The sequence below is a fragment of the Mobula hypostoma genome, chromosome 5 (assembly GCF_963921235.1).
Source record: "Mobula hypostoma chromosome 5, sMobHyp1.1, whole genome shotgun sequence".
In the NCBI taxonomy this organism is placed as follows: domain Eukaryota; kingdom Metazoa; phylum Chordata; class Chondrichthyes; order Myliobatiformes; family Myliobatidae; genus Mobula; species Mobula hypostoma.
In genome coordinates this window covers 112,609,635-112,621,762 of record NC_086101.1, presented here as the reverse complement: position 1 = coordinate 112,621,762, position 12,128 = coordinate 112,609,635, and the positions used below count along the sequence as shown (strand labels likewise).

At 43.4% G+C, this 12,128-nt stretch overlaps 1 protein-coding gene across 1 annotated transcript in view; it reads right to left on the bottom strand.

Annotated features, from left to right (window-relative positions):
* Nucleotides 1–2,352: 2,352 nt before the first annotated feature.
* Nucleotides 2,353–12,128, bottom strand: part of LOC134346922 (uncharacterized) — a 142,230-nt gene continuing 132,454 nt past the window's right edge. Inside the window, exons 29-30 of the mRNA XM_063048780.1 lie at nt 5,964–6,075; nt 2,353–4,118 (exon numbers count right to left, since the gene is read on the bottom strand). Of these exons, the coding sequence (XP_062904850.1) occupies nt 4,112–4,118; nt 5,964–6,075 (119 nt within the window). The 3' untranslated portion in view covers nt 2,353–4,111. The remainder of the gene's footprint in view (nt 4,119–5,963; nt 6,076–12,128) is intronic.

Below are 12,128 nucleotides of genomic sequence, written 5' to 3'. Positions count from 1 at the left end.
TGTTGGTCAGTCTTTATGTAGCTTTCCATTGATTCTATCGTGTTTCTTTGTTCTACAGTGAATGCTAGCAAGAAAATTAATCTCAGGGTAGTATATGGTGATAATAAATTTACTTTGAACTTTGAATCAAGGAACCTCTTGGGCATGTTTGTCTGCTAAATCAACCAACTGTCCATTAATCCTACAAAACTCCTTAAAAACAAGTTGCTTTGATAATCATGCCTCAAGGAAAACTGATGGAAATAGCATTGAAGTTGAAGAACTTGGGCCTCTGTACTGCCCCCTGCAATTGGATCCTCGACTTCCTAACTGGAAGATCACAGTCTGTGCAGATTGGTGATAAAATATCCTCCTCACTGACAATCAACACTGGCGCACCTGAAGGGTGCTTAGCCCACTGCTCTACTTTCTATATACACATGACTGTGTGGCTAGGCATAGCTCAAACACCATCTATAAATTTGCTGACAATACAACCATTACTGGTGGAACCTCAGGTGGTGACAAGAGGACGTACAGGAGTGAAATATGCCAGCTAGGTGGAGCAGTGCCACAGCAACAACCTGGCACTCAATGTCAATAAGATGAAAGAGCTGATTGTGGATTTCAGGAAGGGTAAGATGAAGGAACACAGACCAATCCTCAAAGAAGGATCAGAAGTGAAGAGAGTAAGCAGCTTCAAGTTCCTGGGTGTCAAGATCTCTGAGGATCTAACCTGGTCCCAACATATCGATGTAGATATAAAGAAGGCAAGACAGAGGCTATTCTTTATTAGGAGTCTGTAGAGATTTGGCGTGTCAACAAATACACTCAAAAACTTCTATAGTTGTACCGTGGAGAGTATTCTGACAGGCGGCATCACTGTCTGGTATGGAGGGACTACTGCACTGGACCGAAAGAAGTTGCAGAAGGTTGTAGATCTAGTCAGCTCCCTCTTGGGTACTAGCCTACAAAGTACCCAGGACATCTTCATGGACGATGTCTCCGAAAGGCAGCGTCCATTATTAAGGACCTCCAACACCCAAGGTATGCCCTCTCTCACTGTTACCATCAGGTAGGAGGTACAGAAGCCTGAAGCCACATACTCAGTGACTCAGGAACAACTTCTTCCCCCTGCCATCCGATTCCTAAATGGACCTCACCTTTAAAAAAAAATACGAGGGGTGATTGATAAGCTCTGCTCTGTTGTGCCATTCACCAAGTTCATGGTAGATTACCGCTATACTCCATCACCTCTAAACTCCAAAATTCTATTCATAAACACAGGAGATTACGCAGATGCTGGAAATCCAGAGCAACATACATACACACACACACACTCGCACAAAATGCTGGAGGAACTCAGCAGGTCAGGCAACATCTATGGAAAAGAGTAAACATTTGATGTTTTGGGCTGAGACTTTAATGTATCTACTTTTGCCATTGGTTATTCTACCTTTATATTAACTGGTACCTGAATTAGGATATCTAGATCTCTCCAAATACCCAAACATCCTACTTCCATTGTTTAAATGGTACAGCTTTTTTTTAATTTCTCCTATCAGTGAGTGGCTAAAATAGCTTTCTTACCATGTTCTACTTCACCAATAATCTTTTGACCCATTTGTTTAACTTTGCATCTTCTTGGAAAACCAAGATTACTTCAGAACACAAACCCATAATGAAATATGTAGGCAGCCATTGATCACAGGGGATCATGGGTTTGCCCCTCTGGTGGACTGTGTCCTCTCCAGTGAGCAAGCCTGGGCGGGAAGATTTGAAGAGCCGGCTGTTGCCCATGCAGCGGGATCCCCCTCTCCACGTCACTGATGTAGTCCAAGGGAAGGGCACCACTGTCGTCACAGAGGTTCCCAGAGTGAAGTTGAAAACAACATCAAACTGCTTTAGGGACACTGGCTCCGGATTTCTTCCTCAGGGTCTACTTCCGAGCCTTTCCCATGTGTTGGTATGGCCACAAGGCAGCGGAGGTTTAAAATCAGAGTTTTCCTTCTCCTAGGCAGGCCGCCATCCAAGGCTGACGGGCCCTACCTGCTCGATTAATGAAATAAGTTACTATGAAACCATTTTTGAACTACACAATACTATAAACTAATCCCAAGCAACACACACAAAATGCTGGAGGAACACAGAAGGTCAGGCAGCATCTATGGAAACAGTCGACGTTTCAGGTCGAGATCCTTCGTCGGGACTGGTTTCAGGCCTTTTCATTCTGGTGTCTTCCCCCTTCCTTCCCAGTCCTGATGAAGGGTCTCGGCCTGAAACGTCAACTGTTCATTCATTTCCATAGATGCTGCCTGACATTGTTTTAATTGTTGGTTCCTTATTTGGTGATCTTTATGAAATAAAAGTAAAAAAGACAATACACATCAACTTATTTTTAATGAAACCAGTATCTAATCAGTTTTCCATCTATAACCGTAATTATATGTTGACCTAGTTCAAAAACTGAGACAATGTCAAGTCAAAGATAAAATAAATTTACATTTTCTTTTTAAAAACTATCTGCCTTTAAGAAATGGCTTAATTTGTATTTCTTTCATATTCATATTTGCTCTTGACATTCAGTCCATCAGTCTCTGCCAGCTCACAAAGCAATACTAATTCCACCCCCCCCCACACACACACACATAAATTTTGCCCTGTAGCTTATTGTCCCCATCAGTTTTACTACTCACCAACACTACACAGTAGCCAATTAACCAACCAACCTGCACGTCTTTGAGATGTGTGTAGAAACTGGAGAAACTCACTTGATCTTATGAATGACGTGCAAATTCTACACACACCACCCCAGGGTCAGGCAGTGATCCTGAAAAGAGCGTATTAAATACAGGTCGATGGATGAAAGTGACTGATGTTAAGGTGTGGTCCAATACATCAAAGTTAAGTGAACTGAGCTTTGAACACAGGTGGGAAAAGGCAAAGGTTCTTGGGGAGAAACAAATACTTCAGAGAAAATAAAACCACAGAAAATAAAGTAAGGGTTTAACCAGCCAGTCACCTATTAGCCCATCCATCATTGATCCTAAACAATATTAAAAGTCATGTTTAATCTTGACCAACTCCACTATGGAAGGTCCCAAGCTCGGTTGTGAGAGGGAGAGGGCTGAGCATGGGGCTCATGACTCCATCCCATAAAAACCCAACAGAACCTCCAAAGACCTCATCCCTGGGACAGGAAGGATCTTCAAAGCTGGGGACAACTTGGAAGACTGGCTTAGGACAGAAGACTCTGTGGCGAACTGCTGTCAATGGCCTATGCCCCAGTCGGGACAATAGGCTTAAGTAAGTTAATCTTGACCAGATATCAACCAAGAGGGGGATCCATGGCTCACATTTTACCTCATAAGGAGGGAATCAGGAATACATCCTTCTTGGTCTGTGATGCTATCATCTCCTGTATGTGGACTGTAATATTAGGTTTACTAACCCATCTTGCCAGTGAGATTGGATGAAAACAACACCGAGAAAATGGGTTTTCCCCTCAGGAAATCCATCTTTGATCTTGATAATCATTTCTGGTTTGCAAATTGTCAATGTAAGTATTGTTCATGGGATCTGCACGAGCCAGCAATCATTACACCCAGTGCCACAACTCTCATCATCTGGGGCAGATTCCCTCAGGATTCCCAACCAATGCAGCCCTGCTGCTCTATAGAGATTGCAATACAGTGATTCCTTGATTTACGAATTCTCACTGTACACCACGACTCTTTGGTCTTTTAGCAATGCGCTGCTCTCTGTATGTTAGAATCCACTGGAGCAAAATGCCTGTTATACATTTTGCTGCCTTAATTTACAAAGTTTTGCTTAAAGCATTTTTCCAGGAACACATCCTTCTGTAAATTGAGAAAAGGCTGTGGGTAACTGGAGAAATAACAGGTAAGGACACAATCGGTCGGGCATGCCACACAACCATAAAAATGTGAGGTTGAAATAAGATGACCTCAGATTCAGGGGAGTCTTCATTGTAGATCTCAATTGAAAACAGGGTTCCAGCTGACAAGCAGCAAGACCCAAAAAGTCTCACAGTTGGGAGCACAGACATATAATTGAAACATTGGTTACAATCTTGACTTTTCACTTCCTTCTGTCTTGGGCCATTATTCAGCTAATACCTGGAATGGTATCAGAGAGGAAACAAAAATAAGTTACGGTATTCAAATCCATTATCAATTGACAGAGGAAATGGTTAGGCCATGTACTAATGATCAATAATCAGGACAGAAGAAAACAGCATGAGGCCATTCGATCCCTTATACGCAACATCAATAAGACCAAAGAAATGATTGTGGACTTCAGAAAGGGTAAGACGAGGGAATACACAGCAGTCCTCATAGAGGGATCAGAAATGGAAAGGGTGAGAAACTTCAAGTCCCTGGGTGTCAGTATCTCTGAGAAACTATCCTGGGCCCAACATATCGATGCAGCTATAAAGAAGGCAAGACAGCGACTATATTTCATTAGGAGTTTGAGGCGATTTAATCTGGTATGGGGGGAGGGGTACTGCACAGGATCGAAGTAGGCTGTAGAGAGTTGTAAAATTAGTCAGCTACATCATAGACGCTAGCCTCTGTAGTATCCACGACATCTTCAAGGGGTGGTGCCTCAGAAAGGCCATGTCCATCATTAAGGACACCCATTACTCAGGATATGCCTTGTTCGTATGGCTACCATCAGGGAGGAGGTATAGGAGCCTGAAGGCACACACTCAACGATTCAGGAACAACTTCTTCCCCTCAGCCATCCGATTTCTGAATGGACATTGAACCCATGAACACTACTTACTGAATAATTATTTTGACTGCGGCTCATGGTTTTAGACAGCCCAGGCATGGGAACATAGAAAACATAGAAACAAAGAAAATAGGTGCAGGAGTAGGCCATTCGGCCCTTCGAGCCTGCACCGCCATTCAGTATGATCATGGCTGATCATCCAACTCAGAACCCTGTACCTGCCTTCTCTCCATACCCCAGAACGTGATTGGAGGAAGCTACAGGGGGATGTCAGAGATAAGTTTTTTTTATTTACACAGACAGTGCTAGGGGTTGTGACAAAGACAGGTACGTTAGTTACATTTCAGAGACTCAGGCACATGGATGAAAGAAAACTGGAGGGTTATGTAGTTGCAACACACATCAAAGTTGCTGGTGAACGCAGCAGGCCAGGCAGCATCTATAGGAAGAGGCGCAGTCGACGTTTCAGGCCGAGACCCTTCGTCAGGACTAACTGAAGGAAGAGTGAGTAAGGGATTTGAAAGCTGGAGGGGGAGGGGGAGATGCAAAATGATAGGAGAAGACAGGAGGGGGAGGGATAGAGCCGAGAGCTGGACAGGTGATAGGCAAAAGGGGATACGAGAGGATCATGGGACAGGAGGTCCGGGAAGAAAGACGGGGGGGGGGGGGGTTATGTAGTTGGGAAGGTTTGTATTGATTTTGGAGTAGATTACAAGGTTGGCATAACATCATGGGCTGAAGGGCCTATACTGTTCTGTGTTCTACACAGGTTTAGTATCTTATCTGTAAGGTGACAGCTGGGATAGAGATTCTAAAGATTTTATTAAGATAAAATTTTATTTGTCACATATACTTCAAAACATACAGTGAAATGTGTTGTTTGCATGAATGACCAACAGTCCGAGAATTGTGCTGGAGACAGGCTCCAAATGTCGCCACACCTCTGACACCAACATAGCATGACCACAACTGACTAACCCTAACCCCATACCTTTGGAATACGGAAGGAAACTGGAGAACCCGGAAGAAACCCATGCAGTCATGGGAAGAATGTAACTCCTTACAGACAGTGGCAGCAACTGAACCCCTATAGTGATGGCTGGCGCTGTAAAGTGCTACGCGAACCACCCTAAGGTGCAGCCCCTCCACAGTACTGGCTAGAGTTTGGGATGGGGCAGGGCAAAGTACTCAAGGCCAGGACAATAGATTAAGCCAGCAGTACTCACTGCTTTTTTGAAGACTGTATCTTGGCACCTGTGGAACCTTTGAAGGTTGACCTCAAATCGTCCAGTGTCGCTTTTGATGACAAGTTTTGCACAAACAGGGAGTCACAGGGAGCTGAAATAAGAGAAAAAGAAAAGTCAGTAATGAATTCAATTAAACTGCTGAAAATAAATGATGTTGAAAGTTTAAGCAAATCCGCTGAGAGAAAGGTTGTGAGTGGTGGTAAAAAATCTTCTGAGGCGTATATATTTCAATGCTAGGAGTATTGCGGGGAAGGCGGATGAGTTGAGGGCGTGGATTGACGTGGAATTATGATGTTGTAGCAATTAGTGAAACTTGGCTACAGGAGGGGCAGGACTGGCAGCTTAATATTCAAGGGGTCTGATGTTTCAGATGTGATCGAGGCAGAGGAATGAAAGGTGGGGGAGTAGCATTGCTTGTTAGGGAAAATATTACAGCAGTGCTCAGGTAGGACAGATTAGAGGGCTTGTCTACTGAGTCCTTATGGGTGGAGCTGAGAAACAGGAAAGGTATGGCCACATTAGTGGGATTGTATTACAGACCACCCAATAGTCAACGAGACTTGGAAGAGCAAATCTGCAGAGAGATAGCAGGCAACTGCAGGAAACATAAAGTTGTGGTGGTAGGGGATTTTAATTTTCCATACATTGATTGGGACTCCCATACTGTTAGGGGTCTAGATGGTTTAGAGCTTGTAAAATGTGTTCAGGAAAGTTTTCTAAATCAATATATAGAGGGACCAACTAGAGGGGATGCAATATTGGATCTCCTGTTAGGAAACGAATTAGGGCAAGTGACAGAAGTCTGTGTAGGGGAGCACTTTGGTTCCAGTGATCATAATACCATTAGTTTCAATTTGATCATGGACAAGGATAGATCTGGTCCTAGGGTTGAGGTTCTGAACTGGAAGGCGGCCAAATTTGAAGAAATGAGAAAGGATCTAAAAAGCATGGATTGGGGCAGGTTGTTCTCTGGCAAAGATGTGATTGGTAGGTGGGAAGCCTTCAAAGGGGAAATTTTGAGAGTGCAGAGTTTGTATGCTCCTGTCAGGATTAAAGGCAAATTGAATAGGAATAAGGAACCTTGGTTCTCAAGGGATATTGCAACTCTGATAAAGAAGAAGAGGGAGTTGTATGAAATGTATAGGAAACAGGGGGTAAATCAGGTGCTTGAGGAGTATAAGAAGTGCAAGAAAATACTTAAGAAAGAAATCAGGAGGGCTAAAAGAAGACATGAGGTTGCCTTGGCAGTCAAAGTGAAGGATAATCCAAAGAGCTTTTACAAGTATATTAAGAGCAAAAGGATTGTAAGGGATAAAATTGGTCCTCTTGAAGATCAGAGTGGTCGGCTTTGTGTGGAACCAAAGGAAATGGGGAAGATCTTAAATAGGTTTTTTGCGTCTGTATTTACTAAGGAAGCTGGCATGAAATCTATGGAATTGAGGGAATCAAGTAGTGAGACCATGGAAACTGTACAGATTGAAAAGGAGGAGGTGCTTGCTGTCTTGAGGAAAATTAAAGTGGATAAATCCCCGGGACCTGACAGAGTGTTCCCTCGGACCTTGAAGGAGACTAGTGTTGAAATTGCGGGGGCCCTGGCAGAAATATTTAAAATGTCGCTGTCTACGGGTGAAGTGCTGGAGGATTGGAGAGTGGCTCATGTTGTTCTGTTGTTTAAAAAAGGATCGGAAAGTAATCCGGGAAATTATAGGCCGGTGAGTTTAACGTCAGTAGTAGGTAAGTTATTGGAGGGAGTACTAAGAGACAGAATCTACAAGCATTTGGATAGACAGGGGCTTATTAGGGAGAGTCAACATGGCTTTGTGCGTGGTAGGTCATGTTTGACCAATCTGTTGGGAGTTTTTCGAGGAGGTTACCAGGAAAGTGGATGAAGGGAAGGCAGTGGATATTGTCTACATGGACTTCAGTAAGGCCTTTGACAAGGTCCCGCATGGGAGGTTAGTTAGGAAAATTCAGTCGCTAGGTATACATGGAGAGGTGGTAAATTGGATTAGACATTGGCTCGATGGAAGAAGCCAGAGAGTGGTGGTAGAGAATTGCTTCTCTGAGTGGAGGCCTGTGACTAGTGGTGTGCCACAGGGATCAGTGCTGGGTCCATTGTTATTTGTCATCTAGATCAATGATCTGGATGATAATGTGGTAAATTGGATCAGCAAGTTTGCTGATGATACAAAGACTGGAGGTGTAGTAGACAGTGAGGAAGGTTTTCAGAGCCTGCAGAAGGACTTGGACCAGCTGGAAAAATGGGCTGAAAAATGGCAGATGGAGTTTAATACTGACAAGTGTGAGGTATTGCACGTTGGAAGGACAAACCAACGTAGAACATACAGGGTTAATGGTAAGGCACTGAGAAGTGCAGTGGAACAGAGGGATCTGGGAATACAGATACAAAATTCCCTAAAAGTGTCGTCACAGGTAGATAGGGTCGTAAAGAGAGCTTTTGGCACATTGGCCTTTATTAATCGAAGCATTGAGTATAAGAGCTGGAATGTTATGATGAGGTTGTATAAGGCATTGGTGAGGCCGAATCTGGAGTATTGTGTTCAGTTTTGGTCACCAAATTACAGGAAGGATATAAATAAGGTTGAAAGAGTGCAGAGAAAGTTTACAAGGATGTTGCCGGGACTTGAGAAACTCAGTTAGAGAGAAAGGTTGAATAGGTTGGGACTTTATTCCCTGGAGCGTAGAAGAATGAGGGGAGATTTGATAGAAGCATATAAAATTATGATGGGTATAGATAGAGTGAATGCAAGCAGGCTTTTTCCACTGAGGCAAGGGGAGAAAAAAACCAGAGGACATGGGTTAAGGGTGAGGGGGGAAAAGTTTAAAGGGAACATGGGGGGGGGCTTCTTCACACAGAGAGTGGTGGGAGTATGGAATGAGCTGCCAGACGAGGTGGTAAATGCAGGTTCTTAATAAAGCTCAGGTACACGTGCCTCACCTACAGTGCAGAGCAGCATTATGATTTTTTGGATTTTTAGGGTAGCAGACACCAACAGAATCAACAAACTCATTCGTAAGGCCAGTGATGTTGTGGGGATGGAACTGGACTCTCTGACGTTGGTATCTGAAAAGAGGATGCTGTCCAAGTTGCATGCCATCTTGAACAATGTCTCCCATCCACTACATAATGTACTGGTTGGGCACAGGAGTACATTCAGCCAGAGACTCATTCCACCAAGATGCAACACTGAGTGTCACAGGAAGTCATTCCTGCCTGTGGCCATCAAACTTTACAACTCCTCCCTTGGAGGGTCAGACACCCTGAGTCAATAGGCTGGTCTTGGACTTATTTCCTGGCATAATTTACATATTATTATTTAATTATTTATGGTTTTATATTGCTATATCTATACTCTATTCTTGGTTGGTACAACTGTAATGAAACCCAATTTTCCTCGGGATCAATAAAGTATGACTATGACTAATGTAAGGGGGGAAAGTAGTGTTAGCTAACTGAGTAATGTCCAACTTTTTGCTCATAAGTTAACCCACCTCTTCCAGGGACCCGAGCCACAAAGGGCGGCCAGCTACAGGCTGCATTTGGAAGTGGAGCAGCTGGTGGAATGGTGGATAACCCCAGTCTGAAAGTGGAGAAGACTAAGGAAATGATTGTGGAGCTTAGGAGGGTGCAGACGAGCCATTCCCCACACCCCCCCACCCCGTGCATACATGGCTCCTCTGTAGAGAGTATTAAGCGCACCAGGTTCCTGGGAGTTCACATCATGGATGAGCTCACCTGGTCTCTCAATATCACCTCCCAGAACAAAAAGGCACAGCAACTTCCTGAAGAGATTGAGGCAAACAAGGCCTCTCCCCCCGCTCCCCCCCACCATCTTAACTGACTTTTACAAGAGAGTCCTGGTAAGCTGCATCTCCATCTGGTATGGGAGCAGCCGAGCATCAGACCGCAAGTCCCCACAAAGGACTGTGAGAATGCCCAAGAGGATAATCCTCTACCACCTATTGGGGACATTTATCAGGTGTGCTGCTTATGTAGGGCCCGTAGCGTTATCAAAGATCCCACCTATCCATCCAGCACCCTCTTTGACATTCTACCATCACACAGGAGACTCCGATGCAAAAAGACAAAAATGGCCAGGATGAGAAACAGCATCTTTCCTCAGGTCATTAGGCTTCTGAACTCCCTGCTGCATTGCAATTGAAGTGTTAACGGATAATTTGTACTGTATCCTACAATATTTAATTTATGCACTATACTTTGTTTACCCATGCATAATTCATTTGCAGAATTAATCCTTACATTCCCAAGTTATAGTGTGTTATGTGTACTACAGTGCTTTACACCCTGGTCTCGAGAAGCATTGTCTTGTTTGGTGGTATACGTGTATATAGTTAAATGACAATAAACTTGACTTGACTTGATCTGAATTGCTGAATGGTTATAGAATGCAAGGAGGCTAGTCAGCCCATTAAGTGGGGAATGGAGGAGACTAGATACAGCAATGAGGTTTGGTGGAAGAGATTTGTTTGTGATAATTCAACACAGTGCACAGAGTATGTTGTTCATTCTACCCTGACTGAACCTTATGATGTTGAATGACCCGAATGAACTAATGCACCAATACCATGTCCAAAAACAGTATCATCCTTTGCCAGCAGATTGTCAGTACGTTTGTGGTATACACTCAAGGTCCTCTTTATTAGATGCAGCAGCTCGTTAATGCAAATATCTAATTGGCTAATCATGTGGGAGCAATTCAATACATAAAAGCACGCAGACATGGTCATGAGGTTCAGTTGTTGCTCAGACCAAACATCAGAATGGGTAAGAAATGTGACTGTGAAGTGATTGTTGGTGCTAGAAGGGGTGGTTTGAGTATATCAGAAACTGCTGATCTTCTGGGATTTTCAAATACAACAATCTCTGGAATTTATAGAGAATGGTGCAAAAAACACAAAAGCATCCAGTGAGTGGCAGTTCTGCAGGCAAAAATGTTTTGTTAATGACAGAGTTCAGAGGAGAATGGCCAGACTGGTTCAAGCTGACAGGAAGGTGACAATAATTCAAATAACCACATGTTAAAACAGTGGTGTACAGAAGAGCATCTCTGAATGCACAACACGTCGAACTTTGAAGTGGATGGGCTACAGCAACAGAAGACCACAAACATACACTCAGTGGCCACTTTATTAGGTACAGGAAGTACGTAATAAAGTGGCCATTGACTGTATTCTTGCTCTAGGTGGCACATCACTTTCTGTAGCCTCTTTTGTTTAGGGGTTTTGGTGTTTCTGTACCCATCTGTGATATTAGCTCAACTTGTTAATTTTCTCCTTACTTTTCTTCTTTTCCTCTTTAGGAAGTGTCCAACTTGACCCGGTGGACATTCCTCCTGCTCTATATTTTGTTTTCCTACCTTCTCTTGTCAATGTTCTCACCCTCTTCCCATTCACTTCTTAATCAGGTGTCCCCGTTTATTACATATCCTCATAGCAATGAAGGTCTAACTCTACCCTTCCTCCTCTACCTTCCCCCTCAGTTTAGCAAGCTCCTTTAGTCTCCCTCTCAGTTTAGATGAAGGGTCTTCAAACATAAATTTTAACTGTTTCTCTTCTCATAGGTGCAGCCTGATTGTGTGCAGTTCTGGTCACCTGCCTACAGGGGAGATAAGTATAGAGAAATTTTACAAGGATGTTGCTGGGACTTGAGGTCCTGAGTTATAGGGTAAGGTTGTATAGGTTAGGTAGGACTTTACTCCCTGGAGCATAGATGAATGAGGGGAGATTTGAATCAGAATCAGTTTTAATATCACCGGCATATGTCATCAAATTTGTAAACTTTGCAGCAGCAAATCAATGCAATAACTGTGAGTTATAGAAAGTATATATATTAAATAGTTAAATTTAATAAGTGATGCTAAGAATTAAAAACTGTGAGGTAGTGTTCAAGGGGTTCAATGTCCATTCAGAAATTAGATGGCAGAGGGGAAGAAGCTGTTTGTGAATCATTGAGTGTGTGCCTTCCAGCTTCTGTACCTCTTTCCAGATGGTAACAGCGAGACAAGGTAAAACCTGGGTGATGTGAGTCCTTAACGATGGACACCACCTTTCTGAGGCATTGCTCCTTGAAGATAACCTGGGTTCTACGGAGGCTAGTGCCCA